This window comes from Rhincodon typus, chromosome 13 (assembly GCF_021869965.1).
Source record: "Rhincodon typus isolate 14 chromosome 13, sRhiTyp1.1, whole genome shotgun sequence".
Taxonomy (NCBI): Eukaryota; Metazoa; Chordata; class Chondrichthyes; order Orectolobiformes; family Rhincodontidae; genus Rhincodon; species Rhincodon typus.
The window spans coordinates 48,516,525-48,537,321 of record NC_063344.1 but is presented as its reverse complement, the minus strand read 5'-3'; the positions used below and the strand labels follow the sequence as shown (position 1 = coordinate 48,537,321).

The following is a 20,797-nucleotide window of genomic DNA, read 5'->3' as shown; positions in this document are numbered from 1 at the left end:
GTGTGTGTGTGTGTGTCTGTGAGAGACTGCATACCAGTGTGTGTCTGTGAGAGAATGCATGTGATTGCATGTGTGTCTGTGAGAGAATGCGTGCGAGTGTGTCTGTGAGAGAATGCGTGCGAGTGTGTGTGCTTGTCTGTGAGAGAATGCGTGTGTATGTGGTGGGGTTACCTGTAGTGCGACATGAACCCAAGCTCACAGTTGAGGCTGTCCTCATGTGTACTGAATTTGGCTATTAGCCTCTGCTCGAGTTCTATGCTTTGTTGTGTATCCCGAAGTCCACCTTGGAGGACGTTTACCAAAGATCCAAGGCTGAATGCCCTTGCCCGCTGAAGTGCTCCCCCACTGGGAGGGAACACCCCGTCTGTTGATTGTTGCGCTGTGTCCATTTATCCATTGTCGTAGCGTCTGCTTGGTTTCGCCAGTGTACCATGGCCTGGATCATCCTTGCCTTAAGCGTATGAGATAGACAACATTGGCCAATTCACTCTGAAGGCTGGTGGGTTTGCTTCAAACAATGGTCTGTTAACGGTTTGGTGGTACTCTGGAGGCGAGAAGCGGAGCCATAGGGAAGATCTTGGCGAGGTGCTCGTCGTCATCGATAACATGCTGAAGGCCGCGAAGAACATGGCATAGTTTCTCCACTCCAGAGAAGTACTGGATGATGAAGACAGACACAGGATACAATTGATAGGGTACCTGTCGTCGTCCATTATTAGCCTGGAGCGGAGAAACTATGCCATGTTCTTCGCGGCCTTCAGCACGTTATCGATGACAATGAGCACCTCTCCAAGATCTTCCCTACACCTCCACTGCTTGCCTTCAGACTATTGTTTGAAGCAAACCACCCAGCCTTCAAGGCAACATCGACCACAACACCACACAACCCTGCCATGGCAACCTCTGCAAGACATGTCAGATCATCAACATGGACACTGCTATCACACGTGGGAACACCATCCACCACGTACACGGCAGATACTCAAGTGACTTGGCCAGTGTTGGCTATCTCATACACTGCAGGCAAGGATGTCCCAGGGCATATTGGTGAAATCATGCAGACGCTACGACAACAGATGAATGGACACAACGCAACAATCACCAGACAGGGATGTTTCCTCCCAGTGGGGGAACACTTCAGTGATCAAGAGCATTTGGCCTCGGATCTTCGGGTAAACGTCTTCCAAGGTGGACTCCGGGATACACAGCAATGCAGAGCCGCCGAGCAGAGGCTGATAGCCAAGTTCAGTACCCATGAGGACGGCCTCAACTGTGATCTTGGGTTCAAGTTGCACCACCGGTGACCCCACAACACTATACACTCTCACATGCACACTCTCACATGCACACATACGCTCACACGCACACTCCCTCATACACATACTCCCTTACACTTTCACACACTCTCTCTGAAGCACACACATGGGCGTGGGCACACATACACTAAATCCATTCTAGATACATTCTATTTTGTTCAAAAAGCACACAGTTTTTAGACACAGTCAGTCAATGGGGCATTTTATAAATTCCTGCTTTGGAAATAAAACCAGTCTGACACTAGGTCAAAAAACACATTCTAACGAGGCCTTGCACCTAAAATGGATTGTCTGACCTGAGATGTCACTCTTGTATACACTGATAAAACTTTAGTTTTCTTGGGGCAGTGACTTGAAAGAGATTCTGGGATTTGCATTTTAATCAGTTGAAACCTGCATCTCTTTTCTAACTGATTAAAGATTGAACAGGAGGGAGTCAGCCAGATATTTTATGTTTATTCAGTACATTCGCATCAGTTGTACGATCCTTTGATCGTATACTTGTAAATTCTGTGTCTTAATACCTCCTCTCTCACTACACCTGAGGAAGGAGCAATGCTGAGAAAGCTAGTGTTTCCAAATAAATCTGTTGGAATATAACCTGGTATTGTGTGATTTTTGACCTTGTCCAACCCAGTCCAATACCGGCTCCGCCATATCAATAATCTTCTTGTCAAAGAACCTTGTTGTGACCATATTATTTCACATTACAATATGAAATGTAAGATAGTTCAAGTTGAAGCAAGTGTGTTAAATATGAATTAGGAAACTATGAAAGCATGACGCCCAAGTTAACTTGGAACCACACCACCATTCTTTCAGTAGTGTTAGGTAAGGATCTGGAAGTCTTTCCCTTATGTCATTGTGGGTCTATGTGCGCCAAATAGATCGCCACGTTTTACGGAGGCAGTTTACCACTACCTTCTCAAAGGCAACTAGTGATGGTCAATAAAACCCGGCCAGTGACACCAACATCCCATGAATGAATAATTTTGGCTTTGAAAAGCTTTATGGTTAAGGGTAGTTACAGTCTCCCAAATATAGCTACAGAAATATTACCTAAGAATAGGAAGTGAAATTTTTCTTGTGAAAAGACCATCATTTTTTCACTAATAGCAGGTGGTAATGTATTTGCCCAGTAATAATTTTCACTACATTCACTTAATTATGCTATACATCTGTGGCTTGTGTATTTATTTAGGCACCAGCCTATACTACTCTACTATTTCCCAATACTACTATTTCTGCCCCTTCTCAAGTGATAGCAGTTTCTGGGAAATCCTTCCCTTTATTACTCATCAAATTATTATACACTTTTACAATATTGTACTACAATCACAAGACCCAATCAAATTTGATACATTTAGTTGGCAAACCGATTTAGTTGTCAGTTCCTTTGAGTTTATGTGTATTACCATTTTACATTTCAAGTATGCAGTCATTCTGGCTTACTTTGTATCAAATGCACTTATCTACATAACTGAGCAATTTCTGCCTTCTATTCAACTCCCTTGACAATTGCAATTGTCCAATAGACTATTCATTAATCATAGAAAGATCAAACTGTTATGATTTGAAAAATACTATTTTAATAGGTTGTATAGAATCTAACATAAATGTATGACAGTTATGTTATGACTCCTAAAAAATCTCTACAATTGACATTACTATATTATGACATCTTGATTGGTACTTTATCTTTTGCTTTCTAAAAATCTAAATAAGGTAATTCCACTGGTTCCTCAGCTCCTCTTCTAGAAATTTTGAATAGATTTGTCAAAATTAATTATCCTTTCAAACCATCATGGTGATTCTTCAAGCGTATTTATTAATGTTTTTGTATGTGTCACATATTTTCTTACAAAATAGCAAGAAAAAACATTATACTTTTAAGGAGTCAATTACTGCAATAAGGAGGAATGATATCTTGGAAGGGTTCTCAAACAAGATTTTGTGAGTAGAACTTTGGGATGTTAAGGGGGCAACTACTTGACTGGGAGTGTATTATGGGCCCCCAAAGAGTCATTGGGAAATAGAGGGGCGAAGGGCCTGTTTCCATGCTGTAATACTCTATGACTATGCCTATGAATTATGACAAAGAGGTCTGTAAGAGTAAAAATAGAGTAACTAAATTAGGGCATTTCAAATTTTCCAACTTAATTGGGATAGTCACAGTGTTAAGTGTTGAGAGAGGGCAGATTTCTTGAAGTCTATCCAGGGGGCTTTTTTGTATCAATATGTAGAAGGCCAATAAGGCACGGCACAGTGCTGGATCTGGTTTTGGGAAAAGAAACCAGACGAGTGTTCGATGTGGCAGTGGGGGTACACTGTTATGGTTCAAATTTATTCTGGACAAGGAAAAAGATAGCCTGCAAAAGAGGACTTTGGATTAGGAAAAGGCAAATTTCATTAAAGTAAAGCAGGGTCTGGCCACAGTTGACTGAGAACAGCTCCTTGCGGTAAAGTCTAAAGGAGAGCAACAATTTAGACTGAGTAAGGAAGAAGAGTTGGGCTTTTAAGAAGTCGTAAGCGAGCAATTCAGCTGCGGCCCTAGAGGAATATAGGAAGTGCAGGAGGGAACTTAAGAAAGAAATTAGAAGAGCAAAAAGGGGGCATGGTAAAACACTTGATAACAGGATTAGAGAGAATCCAAAGATATTTAATTAATACATGAAAGGGAAGAGGTTAGCTCGAGAAAGAGTAGATCCCATTCGGGACTAAGGGGCAGCCTGTGTGTGAAGCCGCAGGATATTGGAAGGGTGTTGAATGAATACTTCTCTTCAGTCTTCACTTTGGAAAAGGAGAACATAGGTACAGAACAAAAACACACATTGCTGGAAAAGCTCAGGTCTGGCAGCATCTGTGGAGAGAAATCAGAGTTAATGTTTTGTGTTGAGTGAACCTTCCTCAGAACTGATGACAGCTAGGAAAATGTCAGTTTAAATGAAGAAGATAGGGTGAGGGGAGGGGTAAGGGGTAAACGGTAAACGAAAGGTGGGGGTAGAGCCCACAGAGAGAGAAGAACAGTTGGACAAACAAAGGAGAGGATAAAGATCTGACGAGGAGGGTGAAGAGCTGTTATTGGGTATTGTTAGTGGCTAACAATGGGTTGTGTGTAATAGCAGACAATGTGATAACAAGCCTCGTGTGTGGTGGTTGGGGTAAGGAAATGGGAGAGCTCAATATTGAGTCCAGAAGGCTGCAGGGTCCCCATATGGCAAATGAAATGTTCTTCCAGCTTGCGCTGAGCTTCGCTAGAGCACTGCAGCAAGCCTGAGACAGAGATGTTGGCCAGGGAACAGGCTGGTGTGTTAAAGCGGCAGGTAGCGGGAAGCTCAGGGTCGTTTTTGCAGACAGAATGTAGGTGTTCTGCAAAACGGTCACCCAGTCTATGCTTCATTTCCCAATGTAGAGGAGACCATGTTGTGAGTGGTAAATGCAGTAGACTAGATTGTATGTTTGAGTCATTGGATGCTGAGGAGGGCGGAAGTAAATGGGCAGGTGTTATACCTTCTGCGGTTGCAGGGGAAGGTGCCGTGAGGTTGTGTGGGGTTGTTGGAAGTGAAGGAAGAGTGGTCCAGGGTGTCCCACAGGGAATGGTCCCTACAGAAGGCTGACAAGGGAGGAGTGGGGCATAAGTGTCTGGTGGTGGCATTTCGATGGAGGTGGCAGAAATGCCAACTAATGATCCTCTGTATGTGGATAATGGTGGGACAGTAGGTAAGGACAAGTGGAACCCTATTGCTGTTGCAGGAGGGCAGAGAGGGGATGAAGGCTGGAGTGTGGGAGATGGGTCGGACTGGGCTGAGAGCCCTGTCAATGACGGTGCTGGAGAATCCTCGGTTGAAGGAAGAAGGTGATCATTTGAGAGGCTCCCTTGTCGAAATTGACATCATTAGAACGGATACAACAGAGATGGAGGAACTGGGAGAATGGAATAGAGTCTTTACAGGAAGCAGGGTGTGAGGATGTATAGCCAAGGTAACTGTGGGAGTCAGTGGGTTTATAGTGGATATTGGTGGCCTGTCTATCCCCAGAAATGGAAACACAAATGTCGGGGAAGGGAAGGGAGGAGTCAGAGATAGACCAGGTGAAGGTGAGAACGAGATGGAAATTGGAAGTGAAGTTGATAAACTTTTCCAATTCCAGACGAGAGACGGAAACAGCACCAACGATATTAACAATATACTGGAGAAAGAGTTGTGATGGGGGCTGGAATAGGACTGCAGGTATGGAATTCAGGAAAAGGGACTGTGAGAAACTTGCACAGCTTGACAAAGGAAATGGGGAGGTACTGGAGGCTCTATCAGCTTAAAAACAGACAAATCCCTGGCCCAGATTGTATCCCAGGCTGCTACAGGCAGTGAGGCAAGAAATTGCAAGGACTGACACAAATTTTTAATTCCTCCCTGGAGAAGGAGATGAACCAGGATATTACAGACTAGTGAGTCTCATGTCGGTGGTAGGGAAACTATTGGCGAAAATTCTGAAGGACAAGAGTTAATACCCACTTGGAAAGGCATAGGTTAATTAGGGATAGTTAGCATGGCTTTGTCAGAGGGATGTCATACCTAACAAATTTGTTAGAATTTTTTTGAAAATGTGATCAAGTATATGGATGAGGGAATTTCAATTGGTAAAGTTTGTATCAATTTTAGCAAAACTTTTGACAAGGTTCCACATGAGAGACTGATTAAGAAGGTTAAAGCACACGGAATTCAGGAAAACTTGGCTAAATGGATCAGAAACTGTCTTAGAAATAGGACACAAAGGGGTGTGGTTGGAAGGCTGTTTGAGTGACTGGTGGTCAATGTCTCGCAGTGCACCTCAGGCATCAGTACTGGGACCCTTATTGTTTGTCATATACATAAATGATATGGATGAAAATGTGGGGGAAAGTTAAACAAATTTGTTGATGACACCAAGATTGGTAGAGTGGTTAATAGTGAAGAAGATAGTTGTAGGTTGCAGGAAAATATAGATGGGTTGCTCAGATGGGCAAACCAGTAGTAGATTGTATTTAACCCTGATAAGTGTGAGGTGATGCAATCTGGAAGAAGAAACAAGATGAGGGAGTAGTTAATGAATGGCAGGACCTGGGTAGCCCAAGAGTAACAGAGGGACCTTAGGGTAATTATTCACAGATTCGGCAGAGCATTTGAATAGCATGCCTCAGATGGCATATGGGACACTTGCTTTCATCAGTCATGGCATAGCGTATAAGAACAAGGAGGTAATGTTGGAGTTGTACAAAGCATTGGTCATGCCACAGCTGGAGTACAGTGTGCAGTTCTGGTCACCTCACTGCAGGATGGATGTGATATCACTAGAGGGGTACAGAGGAGGTTCACCAGAATGTTGCCTGGGATGGAGAAATTGAGCTATAAGGGGAGACTAGATAGGCTTGGATTGTTTCTTTAGAGCAGAGAAGACTGAGAGGGAACATGATTAAGGTGCATAAGATTATGAGGGGTATGGACAGGGTGAATAGAGAGCAGCTGTTTCTTTTGGTTGAGGAGAGGGCATAGTCTTGAGGTAAGGGTCAGGAGATTCAGAGGGCATTTGGGAAAAGCGTTTTAACTCAGCGGGTGGTGGGAATCTGGAACGCACTGCCTGGGAAGGTACTGGAGGCTGGAAACCTTACGACCTTTAAAAAATATTTGGATGACCACTTGAAATATCATAACATTCAAGGATATGGGACAAGTGCAGGGACTTGGGATTAGCACATTTTGTGTTCTTCATGTACGAGATGAAGGCATCACTGGTTAGACCGGCATTCATTGCCCATCCATAATTGCCCAGAGCGCAGTTAAGCATCATCCATGTTGCTGTGGGTCTGGAATCACGTAGGCCAGACCAGGTAAGGATGGCAGTTTCCTTCGAGAAAGAACATTCATGAACCAGATGGGTTTTTCTTGACAATCATTCATGGTCATCATCCGACCGAGATTCCAGATTTATATCGAAATTAAATTCCACCATTTAACATGGCAGGATTCGAATGCAGGTCCCCAGAACATTACCTGGGTTTCTGGATTAACAGTCCAGCGGTAATACCACTAGGCCATTCTCTCCCCAATGAAGTGGTGGTGGTAGTTATGTTGGTGCAGATTTGATGGGCCAAAGGAACTTTTCAGCACTGTATGAATGTATATCTCTTGTATTTAAACCAATATTCTCCTTGTCACTTTGTTCAAAGGTTCAGAGACATTGTTGTAGTACAGTTCTATGAATGTTGGTCACTCTCCAGTACATTACTAATGTGGCTACTGCTGATCTATGAACTTCACTGTCATTGCCTTGCTCAAGCTATTGTTAAGTTGAGTCATTGGGAACAGTAAAAAAGAAATTCAAAAGGCCCCAAGATCAACAATTCTCAAAAGGGCAAAATAGTCTTCTGATTTTACCCCATTGGATTGACTGATTTTTTTTCATAATATATGGAGGTTAACCTCATTTGGAGGTGAACTTGCATTCAGAATTGAGAAATTTTACACTTTTCAACCTCTCCCATTCACCACTCGTCGAAGCCATAGCAAATGTCGTTTTGAAAGCAATATGAATTATATGCTGTCACCACTAAAATAAATCATCTGTTAAACGTGGAGTACAAAGTATGTGCTTTACTGTTCTGCAATAACATTTCTGGAAGCCAAACCCCCACACCACCTCAGAATTCTGATAAATTGATCAAGCTGAAGAGTAATAAAAGATCATTATAAAGACAAAACTTGTGAAGTACAACAGATAAATCAAAATAAGGCACATTAGGTTGTTGAATCCTAAATTGTGCCCAGTTGGCTTCTGAGCAGCATAATAGCTATCAATCTTCTCTTGATAATGGGGGTTCTTGAAATCCACCTGATGTTTTTGTTATTAAATTTCAGTCTAATGAGTACTGCTAATACATTTTGAAGATCTTTGTATAGTGCTGAATGTGTACTGGAGCTGGATAATTTGAATGAAACATTAGACAAACATTTTACATGACTCAAGGGGTATATCTACGATTACACTTATTGCCAAAATTGAATTTAAATGGAATTTCAATTGTCCGTTCTTTTCTGGCAGTGAGAGTGAAGTGTAAATGAAGTACAGCTCTCTACCATTCTAAATGATTAGTTAACAAAAACAATTTAATATATTTGCGTTGTGAGAAAGGTTGAACACTTGGATTCAAACTACATTATCAGTTTTTTAATATTGTTCATCTTACAACAAATTATGCTTCATTTCTTTATGACAAAAGTGAAATGTTTGTAAATTCATAAATTCAGTTTATGTTTGCATATTTCTCTTATACTTAAAATAATTTGAATCAATAGGTATATGATTGATAAGTTGATTGGCAATTAGCATTTCCATGATGATCTAAGTAACAAAATTTTGTGGAGCAAATGTTCATTTAAAAATCACAGCAAGTATTTAGCTGAATGCAGAAATTTTCCACAAGAGAAATTAGAAAATGTTATGTTCTAACGCAACAAAAACAAGGTAAAATAAGTCAGCAACTATTATTAAAGTCTGTTTCTAGAGACCACTATGTGCACCAGCAGCTTAGCAATAAAAGAAAAAGCTTCCCTCGAGACGTTTATGTATTGAAATAAATGATATGCTGCAACAGAAATTTAATTAATTTACGGAGTTTATTGATAATCTCTCGTTACTTGGCAATATATGTTAATTTTTTCTAACATTTGTATAGTAGTGTTTGAAAACTGTGTTACAGTTATGAGGTTTATCAGATTTATGTCTATATTTTGGAAGTGTAGCTTTAAATTTAGGTTAAATGAAAGCAGTGTTGAACTATGTTCTTCAGTCTGCCCAATGGTAAGGCTGGGTGATTTAATTGTTAGAGATTAAAGGAAGACTTGGATTGCTTTACTGAGCAGCTTCAAGATGTTTACATTGGAGACAATGTCAGCAATACCTTGGTTTAACATGAGTGGCCTCTGTCTTTCCAAGTCCCAGAAGGGTGTTGAAGCTACTGGGTTATAATTAACTATGCTATAAATGGCCTATTTACTTTTAGTTTGAAAGAGAGTTGAGATCAAAGATAGTTAATTAGCATTTCTGCCGAGTTAGAAGGTTAATGTGTTTCACATTACGAAGAGGAAATTGGGGATTGATTTTTGAGATCAGGTTACAGGCTTCCCTGCAAATCAATGAATATCAGAGCTGAATTGTGGTCAATACAATAGGAGATGGAGGAACACAGCAGGTCAGGCAGCATCAGAGGACCAGGAAAGTCGACCTTCGGGTTTACGGGTTTACGCCTTTCACCAGGATTGGGGAGGGGGAAGGGAGAAGGGAGCTCAGAAATAAATAGAGGGAGGGGGCAGTAAGCTGGGGGAAGGAGGGTGGGATGGTGATAGGTGGATGCAGGTAGGGTGGAGATTGGTCAGTGGGAAGGGTAGGGCAGATTGGTGACAAAGAAGATGGACAGATGAAAGAGGCAGGGATGAGAGGGAGGGTTGGACATGGGATGAGGCCAGGGGCTGGGAGATTTTGTAACTGGTGAATTCTATGCTGAGGCCATCGGTCTGTAAGCTTCCGAGGCGGAATATGAGGTGCTGCGCCTCCAGTTTGCATGTGGCATTATTGTAACACTGGAGTAGGCCCAAGATGGGCATGTCACCCAGGGAGTGGGAGGGGGAGTTAAAATGGTTGACAACCCAAAGGTGGTGTTGAATATAGCGTACAGAGCGCAGATGCTCCGCAAATCAGTCACCAATCAGAACCATTAAACTTAATTTCTGCGAGCTCTTTCACAAAGGATTGTGATCATTTGAATGTTATCCGTTGGTCAACTCATTTTATAAGACCTTTGTTTTCATGTATTTAAAAAAAGAAAACACTATCAATTTCTGGAAATCCAGAAGAAAAATTAAAAATGAGGGAATGGCCACAGGTTTGTCAGCATCTGTAGAGACTAAACAGATTAATGTTTCAGTGCTCTTCAGAACTGAAGTAGGAGTAACATTTATAAATGAAAATAAAAAGAGAAAATAGTGAAAATTCTCAGCAGATCAGGCAGGATCTTTGAAGAGAGAAATAGCTGATGTCTCAAGCTAGCTGTGACAAACCTTTTGGGAGAGCTTAGTAGAAGGGGCAAGAGGGACCTCTATCTTTGCAATTTCAATGAGATATATAGTAGGACAAGCCAGGAATAGCACCAGGCAAGCCTAAAAATGGGGTGTCAACTTTGTGAAGTGACAACACAGGCCCACTTGCACACCAAACTGTGGAAGCAGGACATAGATAGTATGTAAGCACCACAATTCTGCTACATTCAGCCATCAGTGATTGTGAACAATTAAACTAGTTGTCACAGGAAGGTCCACAAAGATCACTATCCTCAATGATCAAGGAATCCAGGTCCGAGGAGAGGGGGAGTGCAGGTGCAGACATGCCGATTATCAGTGTCCAGCCTCCTGTGAGAGTCTGGAATCATTGACCACATACCATGTCAACTAGGGTAGTTAATTTCCAAAGCAGTCAATTTGATATGCAGACCATCCCAACTGACACATTGCAAGCTGAAACAAACAAGATGCTGCTTGGCCTGCTGTGTTCATCCAGCTCTACACCGTGTTATCTCAGATTCTCCAGCATCTGCAGTTCCTACTATCTCTAATAAATAAATGACCAGGTGGTCTGTAAACTAAAAGACATGGAAAATTAACCTGTGGTGTTCTTAAATATGAACCGCGACTGAATTTGAACAACTACTGAACACACTGATTCTGACAAAACAAAGAGATTTCTCCAACTCTGTGACTATTTTCATTTTCAATTTCTGTGGACTCCTATTAATTTCAGTTTGATTTGACCCCAAAAACTTGACCTCTAACCTTGCTCACCAACTTGTATATCCATATTGGAGTTTGGACGGTTGAATTGCCAATCAAGTTTGCAACCACATCTCGGGTGTGGCCCCATTGGCTATTTAAATAACTATGACTATTTGAATGTTATATGTGTGAAGTGACTAGAATGTTGACGTACATCATTATCTCACAATATATGGGAAACAAATTCTATCAGGCACTTTATCTAGTCCTGGCTGCTAGTTGCCAACAGAAAAATGAATAACTTGTGCAATATCGTGTTTTCGGGATCCTTAAGGGGGAGGGGGAGCAGCCCCAAGTCGTGGTCCACATAGGCACCAACGACAAAGGTAAGAAAAGGGATGGGGACGTAAGGCAGAAATTCAAGGAGCTAGGGTGGAAGCTTAGAGCTAGAACAAACAGAGTTGTTATCTCTGGTTTGTTACCCGTGCCACGTGCTAGCGAGGCGAGGAATAGGGAGAGAGAGCAGTTGAACACGTGGCTACAGGGATGGTGCAGGAGGGAGGGATTCAGATACCTGGATAATTGGGGCTCATTCTGGGGTAGGTGGGACCTCTACAAACGGGATGGTCTACACCTGAACCAGAGGGGTACCAATATCCTGGGGGGGAAATTTGCTAATGCTCTTCGGGAGGGTTTAAACTAATTCAACAGGGGGATGGGAACCTGAATTGTATCTCCAGTGTGCAGGAGGTTGAGAGTAGTGAGGTCATAAATAAGGTTTCAAGGTCGCAGGAGTGTACCGGCAGGCAGGAAGGTGGTTTGAAATGTGTCTACTTCAATGCCAGGAGCATCCGGAATAAGGTGGGTGAACTTGCAGCATGGGTTGGTACCTGGGACTTCGATGTTGTGGCCATTTCGGAGACATGGATAGAGCAGGGACAGGAATGGTTGTTGCAGGTTCCGGGGTTTAGATGTTTCAGTAAGATTGGGGAAGGTGGTAAAAGAGGGGGAGGTGTGGCATTGTTAGTCAAGGACAGCATTACGGTGGCAGAAAGGACATTTGATGACAACTCGTCTACTGAGGTAGTATGGGCTGAGGTTAGAACCAGGAAAGGAGAGGTCACCCTGTTGGGAGTTTTCAATAGGCCTCCGAAAAGTTCCAGAGATGTAGAGGAAAAGATTGCAAAGATGATGCTGGATAGGAGCGAAAGTAACAGGGTAGTTGTTATGGGGGACTTTAACTTTCCAAATATTGACTGGAAACGCTATAGTTCGAGTACTTCAGATGGGTCAGTTTTTGTCCAATGTGTGCAGGAGGGTTTCCTGACACAGTATGTAGATAGGCCAACAAGAGGCGAGGCCACATTGGATTTGGTACTGGGTAATGAACCAGGCCAGGTGTTAGATTTGGAGGTAGGTGAGCACTTTGGTGATAGTGACCACAATTCGGTTACGTTTACTTTAGCGATGGAAAGGGATCGGTATATACCGCAGGGCAAGAGTTATAGCTGGGGGAAAGGCAATTATGAGGCGATGAGGCAAGATTTAGGATGCATAGGATGGAGAAGGAAACTGCAGGGGCTGGGCACAATTGAAATGTGGAGCTTGTTCAAGGAACAGCTACTGCATGTCCTTGAGAAGTATGAACCTATCAGGCAGGGAGGAAGTGGTCGAGCGAGGGAACCGTGGTTTACTAAAGAAGTTGAATCTCTTGTCAAGAGGAAGAAGGAGGCTTATGTAGAGATGAGGCGTGAAGGCTCAGTTAGGGCGCTTGAGAGTTACAAGTTAGCCAGGAAGGACCTAGAGAGAGAGCTAAGAAGAGCCTGGAGGGGACATGAGAAGTCTTTAGCAGGTAGGATCAAGGAAAACCCTAAAGCTTTCTATCGGTATGTCAGGAATAAAAGAATGACTAGAGTAAGATTGGGGCCGGTCAAGGACAGTAGTGGGAAGTTGTGCGTGGAGTCCAAAGAGATAGGAGATGCGCTAAATGAATATTTTTCGTCAGTATTTACACAGGAAAAAGACAATGTAGTCGAGGAGAATACTGAGATACAGTCTATTAGACTAGACGGGATTGAGGTTCATAAGGAGGAGGTGTTAGCAATTCTGGAAGGTGTGAAAATAGATAAGTCCCCTGGGCCGGATGGGATTTATCCTAGGATTCTCTGGGAAGCTAGAGAGGAGATTGCAGAGCCTTTGGCTTTGATCTTTATGTCGTCATTGTCTTCAGGAATAGTGCCAGAAGACTGGAGACTAGCAAATGTTGTCCCCTTGTTCAAGAAGGGGAGTAGAGACAACCCTGGTAATTATAGACCAGTGAGCCTTACTTCGGTTGTGGGTAAAGTGTTGGAAAGGATTATAAGAGATAGGATTTATAATCATGTAGAAAGGAATAATTTGATTAGGGATAGTCAACACGGTTTTGTGAAGGGTAGGTCGTGCCTCACAAACCTTATTGAGTTCTTCGAGAAGGTGACCAAACAGGTGGATGAGGGCAAAGCGGTTGATGTGGTGTATTTGGATTTCAGTAAAGCGTTTGATAAAGTTCCCCATGGTAGGCTATTGCAGAAAGTACGGAGGCATGGGATTGAGGGTGATTTAGCAGTTTGGATCAGAAATTGGCTAGCTGTAAGAAGACAGAGGGTGGTGGTTGATGGGAAATGTTCATCCTGGAGTTCAGTTACTAGTGGTGTACCTCAAGGATCTGGTTTGGGGCCACTGCTGTTTGTCATTTTTATAAATGACCTGGATGAGGGCGTAGAAGGATGGGTTAGTAAATTTGCGGATGACACCAAAGTCGGTGGAGTTGTGGATAGTGCAGAAGGATGTTGCAGGTTACAGAGGGACATAGATAAGCTGCAGAGCTGGGCTGAGAGGTGGCAAATGGAGTTTAATGCGGAAAAGTGTGAGGTGATTCACTTTGGAAGGAGTAACAGGAATACAGAGTACTGGGCTAATGGTAAGATTCTTGGTAGTGTGGATGAGCAGAAAGATCTCGGTGTCCATGTGCATAGATCACTGAAAGTTGCCACCCAGGTTGATAGCGTTGTTAAGAAGGCGTACAGTATGTTAGGTTTTATTGGTAGAGGGATTGAGTTTCGGAGCCATGAGGTCATGTTGCAGCTGTGCAAAACTCTGGTGCGGCCGCACTTAGAGTATTGCGTACAGTTCTGGTCACCGCATTATAGGAAGGATGTGGAAGCATTGGAAAGGGTGCAGAGGAGATTTACCAGGATGTTGCCTGGTATGGAGGGAAGGTCTTATGAGGAAAGGCTGAGGGTCTTGAGGCTGTTTTCGTTAGAGAGAAGAAGGTTAAGAGGTGACTTGATAGAGACATACAAGATGATCAGAGGATTAGATAGGGTGGACAGTGGGAGCCTTTTTCCTCGGATGGTGATGGCTAGCACGAGGGGACATAGCTTTAAATTGAGGGGTGATAGATATAGGACAGATGTCAGAGGTAGGTTCTTTACTCAGAGAGTAGTAAGGGCATGGAATGCCCTGCCTGCAAAAATAGTAGACTCGCCCACTTTAAGGGCATTTAAATGGTCATTGGATAAGCATATGGATGATAATGGAATAGTTTAGGTTAGATGGGCTTCAGATTGGTTTCACAGGTCGGCGCAACATCGAGGGCCGAAGGGCCTGTACTGCGCTGTAATGTTCTATGTTCTATGTTCTATGTTCTATGTTCTATGTTCTAATATTAGACTCTGATAACCAGCTTCCCCAGATAGGATGCATGCTCAATGATCTCAACCCTTTGTGAACTGGATTTAAGTTGATGGTAATGAATTGAAATAAAAATACCCAAATGGCCTCCAAGCTCAAAACAAGAGAAACAAGCAAACCTTGTTGATGCCTTTGTTACTTCTGGACTCAACTATTCCACAGTACTGCTGTCTGTTCTCCCACATGCTACTGTGTAAAATTGAGGTCATCTAAACCTGAACTCTCAGCACATTACTGTCAAGCAAAGTCATGACTTTCAAATTCTCGTCCTTATTTCCAGAAGAATCACCCCTCATTCCTGGAATATCCCCCTGATACCTCTCCACCTCGTACGTCGGATGTGCAATTAAAACAGTTGATAAAAATGATGCATACTGCACTTTTAGTTTTAAGCACCATAACAAATACTTCTCTATGGAAAGATGATTCTCCTTTAAAAGCTGACCGAGAAGGATTCCTTGTCTAATGTCCTGGATACAAAAAGCAACAGACCTAATTAAGGAAACGGTTCATAACCATGTTCAATATTTCACTGATTCAGACAGTGTTAATTTTAAAACTGAAATTGGTCTTTGCAAAGTTGGAGGATCAGTCCTGTGTTCTTATTCCAGGTAGATTCTTATATAATTGCTTAAAAAATGCAGAATGTTGTTGCTGCTATGATGAGCATCTAAACAGGCCTGTAAATAAGGATAAGTACAGAAAAGGTAATGACAAATAGGCTTTCCATGGAGTACTTTGGTTCCTGGTGACTGAAACAACGGGTGGAAATGTAATGACGGAACAGAAGGAAGACCGATGGGCAAAGGACACCATTCAAAAAAAGGAGCTCCCTTCCTTCCTACCTGCCATTCTAAAACTTTTTTTTGACGACAATCTGCCCATTATTCCCCAGTTATCCACTCTGGCCACATTAAGGCAGGGTAATATTGGGGTTAGTTGACCTTTAAATGACCTCAAATGACTCATGTTATGGGGGCTAAGCGTGGGATAGAAGGTAGGTGGTGTGCAAGTCACCCAACCTATTTTTCATGCCCCCTTCCAAAAGCATACCTGGCAGGACCATGTGATATCCAGCCCGATCAGAATGTTTAGGGAGTACAACTGATCAAACCTGTGTCTGATAAAATGCAACGTTAAGCATAAATTCTGAAATTTAGTTTAAATTGCTTTGGAGAAACAGTAAGAAATTTTAAAAAATCTTTTTATAAAGGAAAATATTGTGGATGCTGATTATCTGAAATAAAAACAGAATGCTGAAGGAACTCAGCAGGTCTGGCAGTATCTGTGAAGAGGGAAACAGAGTTAATGATTTCAATAATTCTTCTTGGGTTCCATTTACGTTTGATTTCAAGTGAGAATTCAAACTCCACAGCATTTACACTCAATTCTCCATTGAACCTGGCCAGGTATTATAAATTTTAGTGCATTGTTTAGGCATTACAAGAGACCAGAGAGAATCTTTATTCTTTACCTCAGCCAGATTCTTGTATATTTGTGTTGATAATAGTTTGTAGCAAAATAGGAGATGTGGGTTTTTATGGCAGTTTGACATTCAAGTAAACAAATTTGCTTCATTTACAATGCAGATTTAAATTGTGAATCGTCTCTTCTTACGGCTACATTGTAAGTGAGATAAAAATGTTGGTTATTATTTGTCTGAAAATTAAACTAAAATTATACTATAAATTTGTGTTATTCTTTCAGCCTGTAAATGTGTGCTGCACTTAGAACAGTGGTGAAAATATAAAAATTATCAAAATGTTATCAATTGATTGAAAAATAAAATGTTTATTTAAACCTTATTTTGGAAATGTTTTGACAGTTAATGAAACAATATTGAGAAAGTCTTAAAATTAATATTTTTTCAATTTCCAGCCAAAGCAGATGAAGTATTAAAAGCTAAGGAAAGAAAAGAGGAGGACGCCAAAAAGAAGAGAGAACAAGGTAACAAAAATAAAATTTTGCAAAGACTTAACATTGTGCAGTGAACACTGTGGAATACTATTTTCTAGATTTCCAAAATCACCATCAGTTTTTAAATCAATGTTGGAAAATAGGTAACTGCTCATTTACTCGACAGGTCAGGAACTTGCTAATTTAAAGATTTGTGGTTTGTGCAGAATATTACTCGATTATATTGTTCAGTGGTCTAATTGTATAATTACAGGAGCATAATTCATTTTTAAAAGAATACTCTCGGTTGCATTTTCAAATTTCAAAAGGCAGAATATGCAAGTGCTAAGTGCAATGCTTACGACATCCCACTTGATTGAGTAATGCATTTTCTTGGTGACAAAAACAAACCATTATTTTATAGGCGAGAATGCATTTGAAATATGACTGCCTTTGTCTTACTTTCTCACAAAGTCTCTTTTTAAATCACTTTTCCGCTAACCAGAATCATCACGTGTCTTCCTGTTGTAAATTATCCACTATCAAGAGAACAATTTTTCTGACATAACTCAAATAGCATCATCAACTGCAGGTGCAAAGGTTTTTCTTTGAAAGAAAAATAATAGAATACATAGAATTTCCTGATTACTTAATCAGAAAGTATTGTTTGTTGAGATTTGAGAATATTGCCTGACCCATTCATTTGAACAAAATATAGGCATTGTTCTTCATTTAACTTTTAGATAAGAACATTGGAGCAGGAGAAGACAATATGTCCTATTGAACCTGCTCTGCCACTCAACATAATCAAAATTGATTTTTGGCTTCAACTTCCCGTTCCTACCCACTCTTCATATTCCTTGATTTTGTGACAAACCAAAAAATCTATCAGAAAAATCTATCAAAAAACCTCAACCTTAAATATGCTCAATGATGGCACATTTACAATCCACTGAGATTGAGAACTCAAAAACTTCAAAAACCTTTGAGTGGAAAACAATTTCTTCCCACCCCAATGCTATGGCAGACACAAAATGTGCCATCTGAATCCCTTTCACGTTGCCTTAACTACCTTTTGCAAGAACGGCCTTGAGCCTAACCAAGTTTGGTTTTAATTTTGTGTACATTCTTAGTTCAAGATATAACCTTTTTAACTGAAGATCAGGGAAATCACTTGAAAATGAAGTGAACAATTAAGAAAAAACTTGTATTACTCTAAAAGCTTTCCAATTTAGTCCTTGCATCGAAAGAAAAGCAGCTAAGATTTTAACTTATTTCACAAGTCAACAAACAAAGGCAGAGCTGTTGAAATAAGATTATGATTATATGGGAGAAGAATATCTCATTTCGAAATGTTCTCACAAATCTACTGCAGGGTATGACAATAAACATAGCATCAACCTTGACTTTCAATTGCAAAATTGCACTGTTGGAGGTGCCATCTTTCAGATGTGCACATTAAATCATTGCCATATCTACCTTCTCAGGTAAATGTAAAAGATCCAATTGCATTCTCTCAAAAAACAGCAAGGGAGTTATCCCTGATTTTCTGGCCAATTTTATTGTCCAATCCATCTAAGCAAAAAAAAATTACTGCAGCAGTCCCAAGGGAAACAAGATCAATCATCTCCAACACCAGCCAAGGTCAAAATAAGCGTTTGGGATGGGGGAGTGAAAATTGGAGGGAGGGAGAGAGGTCGCTCATGACAGTCCCCAAATTTAATGTGGAGCTGGAAGAAGTACACCATCTGTTCCACAATATTGTGAGTAACAATATTGAAACTTACCTTTCTGGTGGCAGTCTCTGGATCTCTCTAATGGAAATCTCTATGATTATAGGTCAGGAAGCAAATGTGTCCTGATGGTCCTTAAATTTTAGCAATTTTCATTTGACACTCAGCTAGCTAGAATTGCTAACTCTGTGTTAAAACTTTTTTTATGGTACTTGATTTTTTTTAAATTTGCAAGCTTTATCTATTTAACAGCTGTTCTCAGTGAATAAAATCTTGTTCAACCTTGAAGTCCAGCCTCTAAATGATGGGTATTCACTACCTCCAACACTTTAATGAACTCTGGAGAATCTTTGGATTTTGACATTACCCTGTAATTCAGCAGCACCCACAACCCTGATTTCACAGGATTTTAATTTAATTCCACAGATGAGTCACTAAACTGAAGATATTTCACAGAATACATTTAAAGCTAAAATTGGATGTATAAAAGATACAAGTTTAAAACTGTGACTCTTTTTACTTTGTTTTATTCATTTGAAAACTTCCACCCATTATTGATTTTTTTTGCTTCTTTGAAATTTTCTTTTTTCTTAGTTGCTATAAGATGTAATATACATCATTCAGCTTGTCAAAATCAATCTCAATGCGAAGACCTTCATCCAACTTCTCAATTTCAGACCATTTCACTTCCAATTAGATGACTGACATCTGTTGAAAATGGATGTCTTGAAATCATATAATTTCTCAAAATATGTAATATATTTAGACAGTCCATATCTATTTCCTCCTTGAATTTTCTGCTTATCAATAAATTTAAGTGGCCTGGGTTGCTTGTCCAGAGAACTTGTCTCCTTTGGAAATCTGTGGTTTCGGATGAAGACAATCAATGACAGAGTCTAGTCATCTTTCAGGTGAGGTATGAAATGTCTCTGGACAGAAAGAAACCCCTCAGCACTACTGAAAGAAGTTCAAGAGAATTGTATTGGTGTCAAAACCAATATTTACCTTTGAACCAACATTACTAAAAAGAATAATAACCGGTTATTTTCTCGTTATTGTTTATGGGACATTGTGTGCAGAATGGTTCCAGTGTTTTCCTTACATTCTTGCAGTGATGACTATAAGAAGTAATTAATTGGCTATAAAGAACTCTGGGATATCCTGGGGTCTTAAAAGGCACTGCTTGAATGCAAGTTTGTCTTTTGAATTACTTTTTGAGTGGTTCATAGAATGCTCTGTGAAGCTACGTCTGAAGTTAATGTAATAAAGAGGAAGAGAGTCCTGACCCTTCTCATTGTATATCTCTCATATTACCTTTTGAACGTCCTTTCAAACCCTCCAAAGAAAATAATATGCATTAAGGCTATATCACAGGCACAAGGGACAATCTTACCATTGGCATGTTGTGAAGAAATTTCTTTGACAGTTTCTATAAATTCAAAAAAAAATGAACTGAGCAGTTCTGCCCTTTCATTGGACGCAGGAACCCCCACCAAACACTTCTAACTGTCGCTCCTCAGTGGGGTAGTGCTCGAAATCAAGTCCCACAGTTTCCAGAGTCATCACAAAGAGTAAAGATTTTAAAAAGTATGCAGAATTCCCCAATCTACCTGTCATTTCGACCCAGGTTGACAAAAATCATGGACCAGTTTTCCATACTTAACAAAGATGACTGTGTATTACAAAATCAGAAATCACACAACATCAGGTATAGTCCAACAGGTTTATTTGAAAACACCAGCTTTTGGAGCCTCAGTCCTTCTTCAGGCGTTAGTGAGAGAGTTGTGTTTTCAAATAAATCTGTTGGATTATAACCTGGTGTCGTGTAATTTCTGACTTTGTCCACCCCAGTCCAATAAGAGTTTACAAGTAATTAGACTCGAGTTACAGGTAATTCATTATGAGCTATTATTAACTCTGGCATATAACTCTACTAATCAAAACTCTAATCCCTTTATAAACTGCCCCTTATGCACACTGTCAGGCAGAGAAAGAAAAACTAGGTGTGTTCTAGACAGAGGGTAAGAGTGGGAAGGCTGTTCATCGGTTTCTATTCAAAAGAAGTGACTTTATGATTTCTGTACTGATCAGAATGCTGCTTCTTGGTCATCCTTCGCCAGATGTCACTACTGGTTTGCAAGGCATGAGATGGCTGGTTCACACTTATAACATTGACTTATCACTTAAAAGTCACAGCTCACAGTAACTGCTGAAGGAAAGATAAGCTGGTTTTCTTCAAGCTTAAAATGGCTTTTACTGCAGAGAGCTTCAGAGCTGGAAGAGAACGAAAGGCTTCTCTACATCTTGTTCACAGCCCAAGCTA

General features: G+C 40.8%; 1 protein-coding gene across 5 annotated transcripts in view; it reads left to right on the top strand.

Annotated features, from left to right (window-relative positions):
• rsrc1 (arginine/serine-rich coiled-coil 1) overlaps positions 1 to 20,797 on the top strand; it is a 380,738-nt gene that overhangs the window by 299,743 nt on the left and 60,198 nt on the right. For 4 of the 5 annotated variants that reach the window (XM_048604651.1, XM_048604653.1, XM_048604652.1 and 1 more), the window contains one exon: positions 16,724 to 16,792. The exons of the other annotated variant lie outside the window; for it this stretch is intronic. In XM_048604651.1, coding sequence (XP_048460608.1) covers positions 16,724 to 16,792 — 69 coding nt within the window. The remainder of the gene's footprint in view (positions 1 to 16,723; positions 16,793 to 20,797) is intronic. 5 annotated transcript variants of the gene reach the window in all.